At 43.1% G+C, this 21,808-nt stretch overlaps 3 protein-coding genes across 3 annotated transcripts; 1 reads left to right on the forward strand and 2 right to left on the reverse strand.

Moving 5' to 3' along the window:
• Window positions 1–709: 709 nt before the first annotated feature.
• ppat (phosphoribosyl pyrophosphate amidotransferase) lies at window positions 710–8,516 on the reverse strand (the record flags this gene model as incomplete). The annotated part of the gene is made up of 11 exons (XM_083887701.1): window positions 710–885; window positions 974–1,094; window positions 1,831–2,052; window positions 2,154–2,281; window positions 2,363–2,514; window positions 2,592–2,664; window positions 2,815–2,960; window positions 3,366–3,478; window positions 3,921–4,127; window positions 4,295–4,361; window positions 8,389–8,516. The coding sequence occupies 11 exons, from the start codon at window positions 8,514–8,516 to the stop codon at window positions 710–712; spliced, it is 1,533 nt and encodes a 510-aa protein (XP_083743827.1).
• paics (phosphoribosylaminoimidazole carboxylase, phosphoribosylaminoimidazole succinocarboxamide synthetase) lies at window positions 7,562–14,151 on the forward strand. The gene is made up of 10 exons (XM_083887702.1): window positions 7,562–7,635; window positions 9,199–9,244; window positions 9,342–9,539; window positions 11,248–11,426; window positions 11,513–11,692; window positions 11,789–11,902; window positions 12,001–12,084; window positions 12,349–12,529; window positions 12,624–12,782; window positions 13,931–14,151. Exons 2-10 carry the CDS (start codon window positions 9,229–9,231, stop codon window positions 14,095–14,097), a joined length of 1,278 nt encoding a protein of 425 aa, XP_083743828.1. The 5' UTR covers window positions 7,562–7,635; window positions 9,199–9,228; the 3' UTR covers window positions 14,098–14,151.
• Window positions 14,152–15,829: 1,678 nt separating this feature from the next.
• Window positions 15,830–21,722, reverse strand: LOC310925697 (GTP-binding protein REM 2-like; the record flags this gene model as incomplete). Its single annotated transcript, XM_083887703.1, has 5 exons — window positions 15,830–16,122; window positions 17,285–17,462; window positions 19,226–19,299; window positions 19,454–19,763; window positions 21,669–21,722. The coding sequence occupies 5 exons, from the start codon at window positions 21,720–21,722 to the stop codon at window positions 15,830–15,832; spliced, it is 909 nt and encodes a 302-aa protein (XP_083743829.1).
• Between the last annotated feature and the right edge of the window lie 86 nt (window positions 21,723–21,808).

A 21,808-nucleotide genomic window follows, 5' to 3' on the forward strand; every position in this document is an offset into this window, starting at 1 on the left:
AGTGAATCACTGAGTCTGTGCTCAGTAAGTCATGTTATTGTATTATTTTTCATGACAATGTTTTGAGGGTCATACCATTGTTGGTACTGAAGCTCAATTTTAGGCTTGTTGCTGTGATGTAATCACAGCCAAAGTTAAAAACTGCGTAATTTGTAATATGCTCATTAAAATAAAAGTTGTTCTTCAGAGTGTACATTTTGATGAAAAAGGGAAAAAAACTCCATACCTTTTTCTTATTGCAGTTATTCTGTTTATTAATTAACTTTTCCATTTTTAATTCAAAGTCATCTTTAAAGTAAACAAGTGTGCAACAGTCGAGACAAAACAGTTACATGGTTACATTTTCGATAAAGGCAGATAGGTGTAGAAAATAAAGACACTTTCATGGATCAGTCACGAGAGCTTTGTGCGTTTCTGACATGACGGGTTATACCAAACGCTTTGCTAAGTCTAGGAATGTAAAAATACAAGAAAGTAGTTTGAAAATACATTAACATGATAATCAATGTGAGCAGTATGGTGAATCTGCAACCACTGGAGGTCACCAAAAACCTAGAAATGTAACTGCTGACCAATTGCTGAAGCAGGGGAAAAAGAAAAACACTGTATTCCAGTAGTCTAGTCCAGTCTATAGGGGACATTTCATTAATGCATAGGCACCTGAGGTTAATCCACAGTTCTGCTATAACCTTGGTTTTGATTGCAGCAGTTACCACTCCAGCTCCACTGGATATTTCCCAGTCAGACAGGCAGTGCAGTGACCCACTCTCCTGCTGGACTTGTTAGTGGAGCTTATCGTCTTCTCCTTCTCCTGTAGGGAGGCGATTCCCTCCTGGACTGCTGACACAAGGCCCTCCACAGTCAGATACTCGACACTGTCTGCACCTATGCAAAAGAATAGAGAAGTGTTAACTGAGATGGACGCTTCTGATTCAAATCGAGATAATATGGTAAATCTGAGTTTAGCATTTACCAATGTATCCTGCGATGTCCTTAAACTCTGGCTTATTTGCAATCAGCTCTTCCTTGGTTGGAATATTGATGCCCATGTAACAGGGGTGCCTGATTGGTGGAGAGGCAACTCTGATATGTACCTGTCAGGGAGTAAATACAGGTCAGTATTTCAATTATTAGTCAACTGTTTTGATAATCGGTTTGAAGCTTTTTTTTACGATTAAAACAAGATTTCTGATTGTTTCAGCTTCTTAAAGGTGCATTATGTAATAAATCTAAAGCAACTGGCCATAAAATCCTCCTGATATGTCTCAGAGACTCCGTTTTTGGCCACATTCTTACATATGGCACTTTTAAATGTGAATATGGTCTTCGTTCCTTTGCTCCACATAACAAAATCATTCAAACCAAATCATTTTGGTTTGTGGACAATTCGAGACATTCAAGAACAACATCATTTCCCGGTTTGACAAACACTGATCAATGTTTTGACATTTTATGGACCAAACTATTAATTGTTAGTTGCAGCTCTAATTTGTGTTATTACTACATTTTTGTTAACCACCGTACCATCCAGAGGCCTGATTGTCTCAGAATGATGATTGTTCAGTCTCTAATAGTTTTGGCAATAACACATTGCAGTTGTTCAGCTACAGATAGAACAAATCATTTTGAATATTTAAAGCCGATCGGACTCTTAAATGATAAAAGCACATCAGATAAATAATTTCAAATGTGATCAGTCACCTCCTGATGCCTGGTATTTATGGTACATCACTTTCCAGCCAAAATGTACTGTGTAATTAATATCTGTGTCCATATTTTCCAGCCCTGTACAGCATACATGATGTATGAAACACGCTTTAGTCAACAAACCTCAGTTGCACCAGCTTCCTTGAGCAGCTTTATAATAGGCGAGATGGTGTTTCCTCTGACGATGGAGTCGTCGACGAGCACCACTCGTTTCCCAGCAAAGTTGTCGGTCAGTGCCCCGAACTTCTTGGCGACACCGAGCTGCCTCAAACGGGTGTTGGGTTGAATAAATGTTCTTCCGACATAGCGGTTTTTGCACAGTACTTCGATGTACGGCAGCCCAGACTGTGACGAGAAAGACGACGGAGAGAAAAAAAAAAGCGCATGAGGACAAAAGCCCGTCGTAGGAAAGGCGTACGATAGTGAGAACGAGGCTGTGGACAGACCTGCTGAGCATAGCCCAGAGCTGCAGGAGTTGCAGACTCGGGCACCGTGCTAACTACGTCTGCGTCTGTTGGAGCCTCAATGGCTAACCTCCGACCACAGCGCTGCCTGACAGTGTACACCATCTGTCCTGTAGCACAAAGATAGAAAACATCCTGATCATGCAGCAGAGCACAATTTCACTTTATATCTTGAAACTTAAAACACACACCTTCAAAAACAGAATCTGGCCTGGCAAAGTAAACGTATTCAAATATGCAGAAGGCAGGGAAGTCTCCCTCAGGACGAGGCACAACGGTCAGAGACTTGACTCCATGTTTGGATATCTGGACTATTTCTCCTGGTAGGACCTCTCTGTAATACCTGGGAACAAGAAAACCATCATAACCCACAGTACCGCCACTGCAAATAGAGGATATTATGATGGTGGTTAAACATACTTGGCACCAATGGACTGAAAACTGCAGGACTCTGATGACACCACCCAACCCTCGGTGTCGCCCTCTCCAGTGCCTGACCACAGGGACAAAGACGAAGTTAATCATCCATCAGCTTACACCTCTGACCTTGTATGAAATCCAAGGCCATCGTGCTGGAGCTCTGATAACCTCTGAGGCCGCTTCTTCTTGTAACTTGACAATTGTGTAAAAGAAGACAAATAACCTGGACTGTGCAACTTTGAGATGGGAACGATTCGTCCAATGCAGAGAGGTCGATTTCCATAAGGGTCGCGCACCGCGTAGATAACATCTTGGTACATTATCAAAAGGGAGTAGGACGTCGGAGTCTCCGTCATTAGGTTTTTAATTCTGCAACACATATAAAAGCAGCGATGAAGATGCTGTGTGGGAAATGATTAACATATTACATGCAGGAACCCTGAAGTTAATTTCAACACCTTTTAAAGACCTTATCGCCACTTCAAGCTGTAATCAGCAACACATATTTAACTTATAAACAGTTTTAGTTTGCAATTAAATCTATAGAGCACAACCATACGAAAGGAACTCGTAAGCAGGAAAGAATAAATGAAACCAAAGGCAAGGTTTATTAAATTAAACTACAAGTCACACGTGCAAAATAAATACATACTTTTTGCAGTCAAACTCTAAGGACAAAATTTAATACCTCATGAAATCACAATTAAGACTTTTTAATACTTTTTTAAGTCCCTGCGGGACACTCTGACATAAGCGTTGTACCATGGAACTAACCTGGCAACCCAGTCTGGTGCATCCAGCTCCTCCATCGGCGGAGTGAACGCCAGCAGTTGGGTGATGAGTTCACTGTCTGAGCTGGTGGAGAGACCCACACCATGGCGCATCACCTGCAAGGCACATTTATGACAACCGTTTAATGTCAGCTGGTATATTTTTATATTCCCCAATGTTAAAGGTGCATTATATAATAAATCTAAAGCAACTGGCCATAAAATCCTCCTAATATGTCACAGAGACTCAGGAATAAAGTTCATATAACAAACTAAACTCACCAACAACAACAGTACAGCCAAAATATTTGCATTAAAAAAATATATTTTGCAGACTGCAGATCATGTTTTGGCATGTGGCGCCACCTACCGCCGTCTACCAATCATTGCAGCCAGTTACGTCAGAAAACAAAACCGAAAAGACCTCATTATTTTGAATATGAATGTAGTAACGGTTTTAGGCCACATTCTTACATATGGCACCTTTAAAAAACAGTCAATTTCATACAGGAGCGTGATTTACTGAAACGTTACGCATGCTCTTCACGTGGCTCATTACCTTTTTTCTCAAGGCATCAGCATTAACTAACTCTCCGTTGTGCGCCACGGCAATCCTGCCGTGCAGCGTATCCACCACAAAGGGCTGGCAGTTCTGAAGTTCCGAGATTCCACTGGTTGAATAACGTGTGTGACAAATGCCAAGGTTATCGTAGCGCATTTTCAGAAGAGCCTCGGGCGAGAAGGCTGTGCTCACTAATCCCATTCCCTGAAAAAGAAAAAAAAAAGAAGAAGAATCCCTGAGACATGTTTTCACTTGTACAGCATGTTAGAAAACCAGTGTGATGAGTGTGAGCTGTAAGGCCCCAACAACTGTTCTCAGTTCTGTATAATTACTTAGTTGAGTGTGAGCTCTTTTTCTTATCTTTTTTTTACCTTGTGGGTTGTGTATGTAGGTGGACTGGCTCCATTGCTTGTGACAATCCCGGCACTTTCCTGACCCCTAAGTGGACACAATCACAGTGTGTGTATGTGAAAACAGTGTACATTGGTGAGATTTGGAGTCAAATCTAAGCATAAACATAGGCAAATTGATTATTTAAAATTTGAGAAGACCGAACTGGGATGAGTGAAACCGAACATAAAAGCAGGACAGAGGACATGTTTGCCTCTATGCTGAGGAGAAGCCATACAGCAAGAGTCGTCTTGCTGCAGTTTCAGCCTATTTACCAAGCTGCTTCTCAGATTACAGTTGGTCCCACCCCCTCAGCACACAGCTTAAGCCAGTGGTGAGGCTGCTTTTCTGCATGGAGGCGTTGCTTTCAGGCTTAACCGCCTGGTTGCCTAGGGAACCGAGCAGCAGAGACAGACAGGCTGGGGAAAAGGAAACGTTTCCAGGTCAGCTCAAACATGGAGAGAGGAGCAGAAGGACAAAGAGGAGGTGATATGGAGGTGGTGGAGGAGAAAGGCTCGGTAGAGAGGCAGTGGGGGGAGGCCGAGGTGCCGGCTCTCATGTCAGTGTGGGACGAGGTGGGAGCTCAGCATGTAACTGAGAGCAGGACCACATTTGAGTTGATCTCAGAGCGTCTGAGGAGGCTCAGTGTTGTGCGGAGCTGGTGGGAGTGTCAGGCCAAGTGCAGGAGCCTGGGACTTCAGGGCATAAGGCCTGAAGCAGCAGCAGGCACTTCAGCAAACTACAGCCCAGGAGTGGATGGAAGGTCGCTGGAGGGATGGGAGGAAGAGGTGGAGGATGTGGTTAATCAAAGAGGAATCTACTCTTCCTCAGGCACTATCCAAATACAGGAAGGTAAATGTAGGTTTCACCGCCAAACTCTAGCTCTTATGATCTTCACTTCAGCACTATTTGGTATTGAGCTCTAAAAAACTATTACTGCACTTTAAAAGACATGTTTTCTTGAAATAAATCTCAACAAATAATGCTGTGTATGCAGGAATTAAGAGTCGAATCCATCGAGCTCCTCCGTACACTCCAAGCGTGGCTGAAGAGGGCGGCCGTCACTGGACAGACGACGAGGTGCGAGCACTGCTCTGCGTGTGGGCAGATCGGCACGTCCGAGAGCGCTTGAAATGCACGCTACGCAACAAGTCTATTTTCCAAGAGATGGCCCGTCAGATGCAAAGGAAGTTCGGGGTGGTGCGCAACTGGAAGCAGTGTCGGACGAAATACAAGAACTTGAAATACGACTACAAGACTGCTAAAAGTGCCCACGCCGCTGGCGGCGGCGGCGCAGGAGGCCCGGGGAAGTACATGAAGTTCTTCGACGAGGTGGAAGCCATCCTGCTGGACCGTGGACTGGAAAACGGCACCGTGGAAATGCAGAAGAGGTTGTATGATGGAGAAATAGCGGTGGGGAAACTCCACACACCTGCAGGCCATACGGCACAGACGACGTCCTCAGAAAGTGAGGTTGTTATTGAAATTGATGATGGTATGTACTCGCCCGGTGTGCAATGCATACAGCAGTGTGGTATTCGAGACTAAAAAAGTGTGTACTTGATTTCCAGATGACAACAGTGATGATTATGATATGGACAGAGACGTGGACGCAAAATGGAGAGGTAAGTTTCATCAAATCACCAGGTCCATTTTCAATATCCTGCATGCAATCGTTTATTTTCCGACTCTCTTTTCTCCAGATGTCCATTTAACAGATCCGTCCTGCTCGGACCAGATCCACGTGGTCACGGTGTCGGACACCGGCCGGAACTGGAGTGACCTGGAGGTGCGAGCACTGATTCAAGTCTGGTCTGACGAGCGCGTGTGCAGGCAGCTGGAGAGCTCGACCAGAAAGAGAGACATCTTCGTTCAGATCTCCAACAGGTTGCTGCAGCAAGGCATCGAACGCGACTGGAAACAGTGCCACACCAAGTACAAGAACCTCAAGTATCTTTACCGTTCTCTACAGAGGGGCAAGACAGACGAGGCGAGGCGTCTCATGAAGTTCTACGACGAGGTGGACGGCATTATGAATCGCGCGTCCAATGGCTCGCCGCACGTCGCGAGAACTGTCGACGTTCCGGGAGAACGTCTCAGGACGGACGGCTCCGAGGAGAGAGATCGCGTAGATATCTATTTGACGAGTGAAAACGCTGATCCCAAAACGGCGGGATCGCTGGAGGAGAGAACTTGCAGTTCTGACTCTGTCTCGTCCGTAAGCCTCGATGTTGCACCGAGTACTGAAGAACGGAGGACACGCGCGGTTAAAGAGCGTCCCTCGGATCAGCGGCACAGATTCAAGAGTGAGTTCTGTATCATTTTTGGTCATGTTTTCGCCGGAGTTTGTTTGTTTGTCTGTCTGTCTGTTAGCGACATAACTTGAAAAGTCACAAGCGGATTTGGATGACATTTTCAGAAAATGCCCGCAATGGGACAAGGAACAAGTGATTACATTTTTGGGCGTGATCCGTAGGCGGTGCGTGCCGGCAAGGTGTATTTTGTAGGCACTGAGCTGCCTTAGCGGAGGTCTGCGCTCTCGGAGTGCTTTTCTAGTTCATTCATGTTTCCTGTTCAGTTTTCTTCCATGAACAGTTATGAGTGAAATCAAAAACAACTTGTTTTGCCGTTTAGATTCGGATTATTTCATTGTCCACCACTTCTTGTACCATAGAATTCTACTCAACAACCTATTTAATTAGAAGAACTCAGAAAAACTCAGAACTAGAGCTGAAACGATTATTCGATGAATGGATTATTAATCGATTACTAAATTAATCGCCAACTATTTTGCTAACTTTTGATCGGTTTCAAGCTTTTTTCACGATTAAAACAAGATTTCAGATTGTTTCAGCTTCTTAAATGTGAATATTTTCTTGGTTTCTTTGCTCCACATAAACAAAAAAAATCATCAAAACTGAATCATTTTGGTTTGTGAACAAAACAAAGACGTCCAAGAACATCATTTCCAGCTTTGACAAACACTGATCGATGTTTTTTAACATCATCTGACATTTTATGGACCAAACGATCCATTGATTAATCGAGAAAATAATCGACAGATCAATCGCTTACGAAAATAATCGTTAGTTGCAGCTTTACTCAGAACCCAGATTATTATCAGTGTCTGCAGCAGTGGATGTCCTTTCAAAATCATTGAATTAATTGTGCTCAGTGTGTTATAATATCTTTCCCAAAATAAAACTGTGTGTGTTTAGTAAGTGGCTCTTTTGTGTGTTTGCAGGTTTGTTTGAATCCAAGTTGGAAAAGGAGGACACCTATTCAGCAAAGAGAGGACTGAAGAGGAAGGCTGTGGATCAAGGTTTGAAACGTGCGCCTTCCTCTTATCACTTTGCATGTCACATGATGTCCACAACTGACCGGTGGCCTTTTTGTGTGATTTCTTGCCTTGGTCCCATGATTTGCCACGAAGCCTCATAATGACATTACAGAATAAAGGCATGTTTGTTGTTACGACTAACAAAAAGCATAAGGAATGACATGAGTCATTCAGGTCATCATGCAAGACTAGAAAGAACAAAAACTGATGTTTAAACCATTGCATTTTTCTTCCAGACCCAAAACTCCAGATTCCAGTGAAAAAACTGGACTCGGGCTGTGATTTTGCTGATAATGAGGAGATCCTGTGTAAAGAGGAGCAAGATCACATCCCAATAATAAAGATCAATTCAGTTCGTTCAATGGCCTCCTCCTCTAATCCATCCCCAGAGGCACAGGTAATAAACCACTTACCCTGTGAGACAGATCTAATTCGAAAAATGCATGATGCTACTAAAAGAAACACATGTGCCATTAAGCTGACTAATCAACCAATAATAGAACAGTACAAACTAGATAGTGAACTAAATATCTTGACTTGTGGAATGTTATAGGATAAAACTTAAACACATCACTGTGGGACACGGGTTTTCCCGTGTTTATTTTTTTACGTCGTGACACAAACTTGTTGTCATTTTGCTGCGTAAAATTTCAGTTTAAAAACTTTTAAACGTTTAAGAGACAACTGTTGCGTCTCATGATGATGATGATGATGATAAAGTTTTCCAGCACTTACCTGTGCTGTAACGCGACCAGCCCCAGCGTTAAGACCTGAGACACCTCCAGCTGCGTGGGCCACTCTCCGGCGGCCACGCACCCGAAAACCCCGCATTCCTCTCCGATGCCGGACTCTTCGAACTCCATCCCAGCTGTGTGTCCTCCGTGTCCTGTGTGTGTCCTGAGTGTCCTGAGCCAACAACAACACCGAGGGAAAGTATCGTGTCGTAACGAACGGCGCGGCGCGTGCGTGTGTGTCCGACGGCGAAACTGACAGAAGTTATCGAGCACGTGCAAACACACACACACGCAACAACGTGGCTCGTAAAGAAAAGAAAAGAACTGGCGGAAATCAATTTAGTCCAAATAAAAAGTGATGAAAGACACCGCGTGAGCTGCGTTCATAGATTAAAAAAAAGAAGAAAAAAAAGAAGTTATAATTGCGGGTTTAACTAAACATTTTACTACGCACGCGGTATTTGATGTTAATATCGATCAAAAGTTATCGATTCGGTCAAAAGGGTCAGGATTTTCTTTTGTTTCTGCTGAACGTAGCTTCTTAAGAGATAAGTCGTGGTTGTAACACACAAAAAAAAACCACACACATTCTTCCTCTTCTTGTGTTATCCCATGATGGAGCGCCCTGTCCGACCACGTGGTGAGAAATGCGCAGCTTTGATTGGTCGTCAGAGTCAGCTGAGGGCTGTCATTGGCTGTGTGAGCACGTAAAGAGTGACTCGTGTGTCCTCGTCCTGTTTTGCAGTCTCGCAAACTTTCTCAAGTCCAGTGTCGCTTCTTCCTCTGGTTCACTTGTGTTTTTGTCTTTCAGGAAAGTCTGTTTCCACAGAACTCCGCCGTCATGGACTCCACTGCAGGTAGAAGCACAAAAACACTCAACTCTGTGAAGGTTTAGTCAAATGTGCGTCATGTGTTTGCTCACTGTGCGTGTTGTTTCTCTTTCTTTTTAAATAGAGCTGAAAATGGGCCAGAAATTGAATGAGGGCAAGACAAAGCAGATCTTTGAGCTGCAGGACCAGTCCGGTCTGGTTCTGGTCCAGTCCAAAGACCAGATCACTGCTGGTAACGCTGTGAGGAAAGACCAAATGGAGGGCAAGGCTGCCATCGCCAATAAAACCACGAGCTGCGTGTTCAAGCTGCTGCAGGAGTCTGGTAATTTAACAACTAACAGCCCTCACACATTCTTCAGACCCTCTCATTTTATTACCCCTGGACTCATTTGAGTCTCGTGAATCTCAGACTCATTGATGAGCTCTTTCAGATTTACAAAAATACAAAAGTCTATATTTATGGAGCTGCATCAGTTAATCCATTCATCTAATATTAATTTGCAAACCTTTTCATTGATTTGTATAGGTTTATGGGGGTTTGTTTTGGTCTGTATGACAAAACAATGGTGCCCTTTTTTGTGTCTTTTGAAGACATCATCATTTTGAGGTTTGGGGGAAAACCCTGATCAATATTCTGACATTTTGTGGACAAAAAAAAAGCCCCAACCCACAAACTAATTTAATGAAGTTATCAGTTATCATGAGGATTTTAACAATGTATCTGGAAAACTTGTCACCTGTGACAGTGTTCCATAGACCCTATAGATTTCGTTTGAAGTAGTAGTACTTTTAGTTAATGTATTGGATTAATTAAAGTAAAGAGTGTTACTTTGGAAAGATGACACAATATAAGAATGACTGTCACTGAAAACATAGGCTGCCATTTTGTCAATATTGTGCAAGCTGGGGCAGTTGTCATCCTCAGCCTGAGGCCACTTTGCTGCTTTGATGTTCAGTTTTAAACACTAACCTAACACTACGTTTAAAATAAACATGAATGCAACACAATTTAAAGGGCTCGTCACCAGTTGGACCTCAGGGGTTTTTGGTAAGAGAGGTCAGTGAGGTGACTGGTGTTCAGGAAGAAAGCCTAACTTTGACCTTTTTGTTTTTTGTTTTTTTTTGGGACCAGAGCATTTTGATGTGAATCTTTGGGTGGCTCACGATTCGATTCAAAATCGATTCTCCATTCAAACGATTCTCGATTCAAAAATTGATACAATGCATAGTGTGTTAAGGCAAATTATGTCATCAAAACAATACAGTTTGTATAAGATAATGTGATCACACAAAGGCAAACGTTAGCATTTATTAATTCAAAGCAAATAAAAATGTACTTACTGTACAAAAAATAACTTTCATAAATAAAAGCTTAGGCTAGCTGCCTTTTTCTCCCAGAAATTAAACTGTACCCAAATGGCACGAACGGGTGTTTTTATTTTTTCAAAATAGACACTAAAAAAATATATTATTTTTTTCTCCCACCCCTAATGTTGATAGTTTTTTTGTTTTAATGCCTTCATTAAATCACTTGGTCATTGGTTTGTCTATTGAAATGTCCAAAACTTGCCTTTCCTTGAATCCAATAACTAGCTGGAACCAGTGAATTATTTCTGCTATTAAAATGGAAACAGTTTTGATTAAATTAGTTGGCAAAGTTAACTTCATTTCCCTTCACATTTCCTTTGCAGAGAACACATTGATTGTTTCTTGACTCTGCCTTGTACAAAGATGTTGGCCACGTTAAACACGTGTAAATGACTCTCCACCTCGCTTTGATTAAAAAGGTAATTGGGTAACCGTAACCCATGTGCCGCGTGCGAAACTCGTGTGTGGAAATTGCCGTCTTGTGACTTGAAAGACTGGTGTGTGTGTGTCTAATTCGTGACCAACCACATTCCCCCTCATGTAGCCTTACATTTCTTTAGTTAAAGCCAATCTGTGCTGAATTAAACTTTTTTTTTTTAAGATCTTGAACCCAAATTAATAAAGTTATTATAATTTATTTTTAAATCTACTCCCATTTCCAGGTATCAAGACTGCCTTTGTGAAGCAGCACTCGGACACAGCGTTCATCGCTGCCCGCTGTGAGATGATTCCCATCGAGTGGGTTTGTCGGCGAGTGGCGACTGGATCCTTCCTCAAGAGGAACCCAGGAGTCAAAGAGGGCTATCGCTTCTCTCCACTAAAGATGGAGATGTTCTTTAAAGTGAGTCTTTTAAAGATCCCCGTCTAAGTTTGATGAAATGACCGACCGTGAAACAAACAAACAAAAATGTTACTCCTTTGACGTAGGACGATGCCAACAATGATCCTCAGTGGTCAGAAGAGCAGCTGCTGGAGGCCAAGTTCTGTCTCTCTGGGCTCACCATCGGTCAGTGTGAGGTGGACATCATGAATCGCAGCACTGTGGCCATCTTTGAGGTTCTGGAGAAGGCCTGGGCCACTCAGAACTGCACTCTGGTGGATATGAAGGTACAGTATGTGCAGCAGGACTGCCCTCTGCTGGTCGCTTGTCTGTATGTCATCTGAGTTAATGGTGAAGTTGACGATGAGCTTCGTTTCTGACAGATCGAGTTTGGCGTGAATGTGAAGACTCAGGAGATTGTCCTCGCCGACGTGATCGATAATGACTCGTGGAGACTGTGGCCAGCTGGAGATCGAAGCCAGCAGAAGGATAAGCAGGTTAGGACTTCTAATATTATTATTTAAAGATAATCGTTTGATTTAGACACTTATGGAAATGTGACAAACATCTGACTCTGATGTCGCTTCTTGTCTAGGTTTACAGAGACTTGAAGGAAGTTACTCCTGAGGCCATGCAGGTGGTGAAGAGGAACTTTGAGTGGGTCTCTGAAAGGGTCAAGGTACACTACAGTTTATCACAATGTGCTTTTAACTTTTGTTTGCCATCACTCAACTGTGTCAACAAAAGCTAATCATCTCGGAAGCTTCATCTGATGCAGTCGTTCCCAAAAGACTGCATTATTGACCCACAGATGTGTCATAGGAGAATTGTCTACACTCTTACTAAAGATATATATTGTAATATAACAGGCTGTCTGTTAAGTGGACAGATGGTGTTGTGGCGTTGTGCTAATACAGAGAGCGCTGCTGTGTTGTGACCTCAGCTGCTGCTGGAGCCTCAGGCCGGTGGCAGAGTGGTGGTTCTGATGGGCTCCACCTCAGACATGGCTCACTGCGACAGAATCAAGAAGGCCTGTTCCTCCTATGGAATCCCCTGCATCCTCAGGGTCACCTCGGCACACAAGGGTCCAGATGAGACGCTCCGCATCAAAGCGGAATACGAAGGTGTGTGTGTGTGTGTGTGTGCTTGAATTGTTTTCTAGACGAGTGGAGTTTTGTTATCGAATACATGATGATATTTTTTCCGTATCCCCCCAAGGTGACGGTGTACCGACTGTGTTTGTGGCCGTGGCTGGCAGAAGTAACGGTCTCGGTCCGGTGATGTCGGGAAACACGGCTTATCCTGTCATCAACTGCCCTCCCGTCACGCCTGACTGGGGTGCACATGACGTCTGGTCATCTCTGCGCCTGCCAAGTGGTGAGCAAGTAGGGCTGGGTATCGCCAACAATTTCCTGAATCGATTCTGATTCATAAGGTCTCGATTCGATTAAATTCCGACTTAATCAGGAATATTTCAGTTAGAAAACCCAGGGTGTTTGCGCATCCTTAAAGTCTTAAAGGTGCCACATGTAAGAATGTGGCCAAAAACGGTTACAACACTCAAATTCAAAATACCGAGGTCTTTTAGGTTTCGTTTTCACTGCCATTGTAGCTCAGACATAACTGGCAACCCGTGGTTGCTCGGCAGCTGAGACTCTGACTGCAATGATTTTAAAAACATGATTTGTGGTCAGCAAAATATATATTTTTTTAATGCAAATATTTTGACTGTACTGTTGTTGGTGGTGAGTTCAGTTTGTTATATGAATATTATTCCTTTGTTTCTGTGACATATTAGGAGGATTTTATGGCCAGTTGCTTTAGATTTTTACACAATACACCTTAAATTCATGTATCTAAATGGTTGGGTTGTAATACAGCAGAATCCCCCAACTATCACCTATATTTATAGTGTTTTCCGTCTTAAATTTAATAAAAAATGTCTTAAATTTGACTTGCTGAAACCTGCAGATACCCTGAATACCACTCTTATTGGTTATGAAATTTTTATTACAGAATTGATACCGTTAATTATACAATAAATAACACACAAAAAATTAGTGAGCCATCAGCCAATCAGAAAATAGTATTTATTGTTGCTGGATAAAGTCTGAAAATAGGTTTCGGATTGTCTTCTTTACATGGCCAAACCCTGTTGTTAGTCTTGTGAGATTAATGAGTGAAGCCTACACACCGCAGTAAAATGTTTGGATTAAATGATCGTTATGGGTTTTATGAATTTATCATCGTATTATTAAAGGAAAGCTCGATTATAATCGATTAATTGCAAGTGACTTAATTCATCGATTGTTAGGTTTCCGTGCACATTTGGAAGTAGAGTTGGAACAACACCTAAGCCTTCTTGAGTGTATACACACACTAATAATTTGACTCACAACCACATTATCTTTGTGATTTTGAGAGATTAAGTACATTTTCAGTTGGATAAATATGGTTTTATTCAGGCTTAAATTTTTCAAACGTACTGAATGTAACCAAGCCTTCCTTTGTTTTAAATCCCGCAGGTCTCGGCTGTTCCACGATTCTGTCCCCTGAGGGCGCTGCTCAGTTTGCTGCACAGATCTTTGGCCTGACCAATCACCTGGTGTGGTGCAAACTGAGAGCCTCAATGCTCAACACCTGGGTGTCTCTTAAGTTGGCTGACAAGAAGCTACAGGCCTGCAGCATCTGAGACGGCTCAACACCAACTCTCTGAGCCCCCCACCCCCACCCGCCTTGTCTATCAGTGCCATTATCTTTTGTTTACCATGACCATTTAACTGTCTTTAACAGTAGATTTAAACAAATCTACATGTGCATGACCACGCACATGAATCATTCCAGTTCAAGGAAATTGAATAAAAGCTTCTTGGATTCTAATGCGGTTGTTTTAATCCTGCTATTTCTGTGCAGATTTCAATCAAAGCTTGAAATTTGCCTACATGTACCAGAACTACACCTCCAGTGGTGTGGAGGAGGAGGCGGCTTTGGAAAAAAACCTTAAGATCTTTATCAAGGAAGCAAAAGAACAAAGACGTTGTAATTTTAGAAGTTCTAGACATTGTAATTTTAGGAGTTCTAAACATTTGATCACCAATTTTTCACATCCATTCAGCAACTGCATGTTCTATGAATGCAGGTGATGATAATGACACATTTTTAGTGAAGATAAAACCCTTGCAACATCAAGTGTGCTCCAAACAAATCAGCTTTTTTTTTTTTGGTCTCAGTGCAGAGGAACAATTATATGAATCCGTGTCTCACATGCTCTCTCTCTCTCAGTGAATGTGGTGTGAGAACAATGTAATAACTGGGACGACGAGCTGTTATCTTAGTACAGTACAAACATCCGCGTGCTGTTATTTTCGGCTCGCGTGCAACACCTCCTTTCAGCCACAAGAAGGAACCCACGGCTCATGATGAGGATCCAGGAATCCTAACCTCTCAATCAGTTCCAGGAGTGTGCAGCCAAGGGAATGAGTCAGAATATCAGGCCACCGTTTCATTTTACCTCCGTTACAGCACAACACTCCCGTTATGATGATAACAAATGAGCGTTCTAACCTGTGATGCTCTAGATTTGTGGCTCACGTGTGGGTGGCAGTGGGAGGATGGAAGTGCCGTGGGTAGAGAGAGTGATACAGATGAGTACAGAGAGGCCTCTGCGTTGGAATATTATGCTGTGAAATGCGTTCTGTTCTGTGCCAGAATCAGCTCTCTCATCTCCAAAGATAAACGGGGGTAAAACCACAGAGCTAAATTGGATGTAATGTTTATGTCTCAGTGATTCCACGTCACTATGACAACCGTAGCTTGGCAACAGTCACTCCATATACAATAATCTGCTGGTCCCACTCGTCACCTTCGCTCATTGCCACACTGAGCTTTGTAGGTCCACTTTATGTTGTTTTTTCTTTTTTAATCGCCTATTCCCTTCTCTCCCAACTGTCCCTGTCATTGTTTTACTGCTCTCCGTCCCCATGGATACCACGATGGCTCAGACTAAATGGAACACAACATGAATCATCAGCAAAGTCAACCCACTAGTGGGTTATGAATATGTGTGTTGTAATTATGTTAGAACTGCTTTTCTTGTTGTTTAAAAGTTAAATGAAAGAGGTCAAAGCAAAAAAAATAAAGTAAATGCAGGACTCAAAAAATTTATTTAGCTCTTAAAGTTATAAGGGTGGAGGTTAACTATCACAATTACACTTTATTTACATGTGGTGTACAAGTGTACTATTAGCTTCTTTTCTCTTTTTGTTTATTCGGACGTTTATACAAAAATTCTCTACATCACTACTACCATTGTTGACGTTCTCCCTGTTTTCTACTGCCGGATGCACACAATGGTGGTGACATCGCTCCAGCGATCTCTGCTCTATCACCGATCTATCCATGAAAACTCCCTGTTTCAGCCCCGATCACAGGGCCCCCAGGTCGTGGCAAGAGCGGGATTTCTGCCTCAGGAACTTGCCCATGTCTCGCTCTCGCGGGTACCGCGGCACCAGGCTGGACAGGAAACGTTTGGCACGGGAGGTGATGCTTTCACGTTGGCCTCCTCCGCTCAAGTCCTCCACGTTAGTCCCCGGGGGCCACGGGGACTGGCCCCTGGCTAGCCGCACCGCACACTCCAGGACCTCTGGGGTGCGGTGATCCAGAGAGGCAGAGATCTCCAGGTACAGGCAGTTAAAGAGGGCGGCGCTGGACATGGCCTCTGCAGTGAAAAGATGAGTAAAAGGTATTGTCAGGGCTTTGGACATATAGCGTTTAGACGATCAGTGTTTTGTATAATTTAAAAATGACAGTTATGCTGCTTTCCCTACTGTAAAAAAAAAAAAGAGCTGTAATATGAGATTTGGTTAGAGAGGGTGTTGAAGTGCTCTCTGTGTGAGGTCAACACAAGGTAAAATGCACTTGTAAACAGTGAGCTAATGATTAAAAGTGTATGCTTTCATGAAGGCAGGTGGTGTGCTTTTTTAAGACTTACAGTAGGTGCTACAGTACAGTCTGTCGTGTTGACCTCTTTCTATGAGCAGTTGGACCCAACAGGAGCAAGTATTTTAGGGAAAAAAGTGTGATTTCTTTGTCTGTACCTAAAGCAGGCGTCGTTGCTACATCTACACTAAAATAGTATTTTACATCTGATGTGAAATCAGTTCAGAGCTGTTAATTATAGAGATTTGGTTGGTAAGAGCCTCTGTCCTTAGACCCTTGACCAGGGTAAGGAAAAACTACCAGGGGAAAAAACCCTTATAACAGGGAAAAATAGGTAGAAACCTTAGGGAGAACCACAGGTGAAGGAGCCACTGGATGGTTGATATCCAAAACATACAATATACAATTACGCATTACAAGTGCTGTCAATTGTTGTATTTCTGTTACTGGTCTCTCTCTTCTATCGCTACCTCACCTCCCCCTTCCCCTCTCCTCTGTCCCCCCATTTTTCCTTTCACCCCAACCGGTCGAGGCAGATGCTGCACATCTTTGAGTCTGCTATCGTCAAACATTTCTTCTCTCCATTGATGCCTCAGTGTTTGCTCATTGTCTGAATTGTTGTGTTTCTCTCCTCTCTATAATGTCGTCTGTACAGTGCCTTGAGATAATGTATGTTGTGATTTGGCACTATACAAATACAGTTGAATTGAATTGAATATATGCTGTAGCTGCACAGCATGTGCGTTGGAAAACATGCTTGAATGTGAACAGGCGGCACATTATGCGCTTTTTGGCTCCCCTTGTACTCCCACACTGAAACACTGAAACAATATTTCTCCCCACATTATTGTTTACCGACACAGATAAACACAGACAGTGTCAACACAAGCTGTGAAGACGAAAGTGACTAAAAGCGGACAGGAGCAACCCCCCCCACTTACCTTGCGAGGTGACCTCGCGCGTGCGGACAAGGTCGCTCTTGTTACCAACGAGGATGATGGGAGTCTGAGGTTGAGTCTCTCTCAGGAGGAGTCGGAGCTGAGCAGTGCGGTGGAAGCTTCGCCTGTCGGTCACCGAGAACACCAGGACGCACACCTCGCACTGCAGAGCCGACAGGTCCTGAGGGACAGAGACAAACGCTGTGTAAGTTATTCATGTACACTCACTTATTCATGTATTCGGTGCAAATATCTAATTAGCCAATCACATGGGCTGGTCGTAGTATCTCAAAAAACAGCTTATCCACTGTGATTTGTCACACACAGAGCCATCTGTGGGCCAAAAAAATGAGAAAATATCCAGTAAGCAGCAGTTCTTTAGGAATATAACCACTAGTTACAGAACAGGATATGCAGAAGACCATATCTGAAAGCAGAAGGGCTACAGAAGACCTCATCACTGTTTTCTGTAAATTATAAAATTAAAACAACAAACCAAAATAAAAATATGAAAACTAATTAAATCTAATTTACTGATGGCAATTTTGGGAACATCACCACGTACTAGAGTGCTACCATGATAATTGCTGAGTCTTACTTTAACAATCTTTTTAAACAACAACAACATTTGTTTTATCACAGAGGTCTTTATTTCCCGCTCTTCTCATAAACACCGTTTCCACAACCTATACTTGCAGAATGACAGTATAAATGCAGGCTGGATCTAAACCTCCCAGTGGCTGAGGAGAAATTACTACTGTGTGGGGAAACACAATCTACAACACACCTCACGTCCTTAATGACACTCTCCAAGCAGCAAAGAAATAAAAATGTCGAAATCTAAAAAAGCCCCAGAGTAATCTTTCCCAGAAAACAGGCTAAATCTCATTCTGTCTTTAATTTGATCCGCCAGCCCTGGTCCATCGACCTTTCATTTAATTTTATTATTTTTAAGTCTAGAATTGAGTCAGACCAGAGGCAGCTTCTTCCTCCAGAGGCAACCATTACTGTGTCCCCATCGCATTCACTCATTTTTTTTTTTATCACTTTATCCTTCACATGAGGGTGGTGGGGAGGACTGGAGCCGGACATCACAAAGCAAACATTCACTCTCACATTACCACCTACAGTCAATTTAGATCATCCAATTAATCTAATCACCAAACTGAACGTCTTTGGACAGTGGAAAGAAGCCGAAGTGCCCATGTGGAGAACATGCAAACTCCATAAAGAAAGGGATTAGAACCGGTGACCTTCTTGCTGTGAATATTCACCATTTCCCCACACAGCCACCAGAATGAAAACACGAATGCAGCCATTTGACATGACTTTCTCCCTCTCCGTCTTATTCAGATCCCATGATCCCTCTGAACTGCACTCGAGGGAGAAGAGGAGAAAGTGTACCAAACAACCTGATAATGAGCTTTCCTCCGTCATGCAGATGCAGGAGGTTTGTTGTCATCTTTTTTTCTTTTACCACATGATTTCTCGAAGCTTGGCAGCTATTTCTATTTTAGTATTGCTGTCAAGTACACAAAACAGTGAAATGTGCTCCGTAGACCATATCAACACCTATATACTGTACATGCTGCATATGCAGGCAAGCAAGATTCTGCTTATGCACTGCACTTTCTTTTTTTTTTGCATAACCTTTTTTTTTTATTACCCATTTATACCCAATATATTTTATCTTTAACTATATGCATTATTGGATTTACTAAGTGTATTTTGCTCTGGTTGTCTTATTTTTTTTTTTTCAAGTGTATCTGCTTACACAGCAAAGCATGAATCCAAATGATTGTAGACTTATATACATACATGTACATATAAAGAGTATATATGAATATGTGTGTCTATATACACAGTACATATCACAGTACACAGTTGATTCAGTGGCCTAATGAGGGAGCAGTGAGGTTGTGGTTGAAGTGGTTTTCCTCTCACCTGTCTCCAGTTGTCATAGATAATGATGGCGCTCTCCTCATCATCCACTGTGACTGTGCGAACATAACCCTCCCCTAAGGACAGGGAAGAGCAGCAGTTAGGTCTCAGACGGGAGATGGGAAGTGGCATTTATTTACCTGCCGCCTCACTGTGTAAGTCACGACACAGTGGGCCGCCTCTCCACTCTGCAATACAGATTAAGTCTTTTCAAGGCAGACAGCTTTGTACCGTCAGAATCCACAGACGCAGTCCTGTCCATGTCCCCGGCGAGAGCGATGGCCAGTGAAGACTTGCCCACCCCGTTCTGCCCCAGCAGGGCGATCCTGAGAGGCCCGTCGGGTCTCCCCTCCACTGTCACAGTCAGGATGTCGTCCATGGCCGGACTGAAGCTGACGGGCGAAGCAGAAGGCCCGGCTGCACCTGAGGTCCAGTCGCCGTCATCGTGGACGGCTTCTTCTCGTCTGAGCTGGTGCTTGATTGGCAGTGGAGTGCTTCCTCTGCGTACAGTCGGGGTGCTGGCCAGAGTCATACTTTCACACTGAAGGAGAAACATCGAGGGACAGTCACTGTGATTCTTTTCTTATACAGAAACTGAAGGGAGACTTTTATGTCCATTACCCATCCATAAAGGATGTAGATCGGTAGGTAGGTTGGGAGGTAGGTAGGTAGGTAGGTTGGTAGATAGATAGATATGTAGGTAGGTTGGTAGATAGATAGATATGTAGGTAGGTAGGTAGGTAGGTGGGTAGGTAGGTTGGTAAATAGATAGGTAGGTTGGTAGGTAGGTTGTTAAATAGGTAGGTAGGTAGGTAGGTAGGTTGGTTGGTAGGTAGGTAGGAAGGTAGGTAGGTAGGTAGGTAGGTAGGTTGGTAAGTAGAGAGATAGGTAGGTAGGTAGGTAGGTAGGTAGGTAGGTAGGTAGGTAGGTAGGTAGGTTGGTAAGTAGAGAGATAGGTAGGTAGGTAGGTTGGTAGGTAGGTAGGTAGGTAGGTTGGTAGGTAGGTAGATAGGTAGGTAGGTAGGTAGGTAGGTAGGTAGGTAGGTAGGTAGGTAGGTAGGTAGGTAGGTAGGTAGGTAGGTAGGTTGGTAAGTAGAGAGATAGGTAGGTTGGTAGGTAGATAGGTAGATAGGTATGTAGGTAGGTAGGTAGGTAGGTAGGTAGGTAGGTAGGTAGGTAGGTAGGTAGGTAGGTTAACAGATAGGTAGGTTGGTAGGTAGGCAGGTTGGTAGGTAGATAAGTAGGTTTGTAGATAGGTAGGTTGATAGATAGATAGGTAGGTTAATAGATAGATAGATAGATAGATAGATAGATAGATAGATAGATAGATAGATAGATAGATAGATAGATAGATAGATAGATAGATAGCCACTATCTAATGCTGCTCAAGATGCAGGTAGGTAGGTAGGTTGGTAAGTAGAGAGATATGTAGGTAGGTAGGTAGGTTAACGGATAGGTAGGTAAGTATGTAGGTAGGTAGGTAGGTTGGTAAGTAGAGAGATAGGTAGGTAGGTAGGTTGGTAGGTAGATAGGTATGTAGGTAGGTAGGTTAACGGATAGGTAGGTAGGTAGGTAGGTAGGTAGGTAGGTAGGTAGGTAGGTAGGTAGGTAGGTAGGTAGGTTAACAGATAGGTAGGTTGGTAGGTAGGCAGGTTGGTTGGTAGATAAGTAGGTTTGTAGATAGGTAGGTTGATAGATAGATAGGTAGGTTAATAGATAGATAGATAGATAGATAGATAGATAGATAGATAGATAGATAGATAGATAGATAGCCACTATCTAATGCTGCTCAAGATGCAAAAAGATGGATTTAATGATACAAGTTAGGAATTGGCTGGCCAGTGTTTTGCAATTCAGGACACCACCTCCATGCACCACCCACACACACTCACATATCTTCACCTTAAAATGTAGTAATCAACGTTATGAGGAATTGCTTTTCTCTCCATAAGGAAGACAAGTCACCATAATATGACTGTGTAAACAGGTTAAGGTCCCCAAAACATTAGTAATACCTGGACACACACACACACACACACACACACACACACACACACACACACACACACACACACACACACACACACACAGGTTCTGGACATTAACTTCCATCTGCGTGGACATGTGAAACAAAGCGTTACACTTTGTTACACAATTATTATCATATATTATTGCATTAACTGAACCAGTCCCTCAGAAACTGCCTCATTAGGACCAGGTTGAGGTCCTGACGAGGTCAGTGTTTATGCCAGAAAAGGTCTTAGACACACACACACACACACACACACACACACACACACACACACACACACACAGTTGAATACACCCTCTGTGAAGCAGCGGATTAAGCTGACATGTCTAACATTAAACATAATCAAACTCAAACAATCACTTCTTCCATATCACGTATGGGAGCTTTTTTTTGAGCATCCCCATCTCATCCTACCGTGGTCGCCTTCTCCTCGCTGTTGAGTCTGTCTTCGGGCACATCTGTCGGCATCTGCAAACGGAAATTAAGCGATCGGGGTGTAAAGACACGGGAAAACCCTCCTCTTTCTCCTCCTCCCTCTCTCCTTCACCCCCTCA

The sequence above is a fragment of the Microchirus variegatus genome (assembly GCF_963457635.1).
Source record: "Microchirus variegatus genome assembly, chromosome: 4".
NCBI lineage: Eukaryota > Metazoa > Chordata > Actinopteri > Pleuronectiformes > Soleidae > Microchirus > Microchirus variegatus.

Coding starts and splice junctions, on each gene's coding strand:
- paics (XM_083887702.1), top strand. Junction 9,540..11,247: donor CAAGCTGCTGCAGGAGTCTG/GTAATTTAACAA, acceptor TCCCATTTCCAG/GTATCAAGACTGCCTTTGTG. Junction 11,903..12,000: donor GCCAGCAGAAGGATAAGCAG/GTTAGGACTTCT, acceptor CTTCTTGTCTAG/GTTTACAGAGACTTGAAGGA.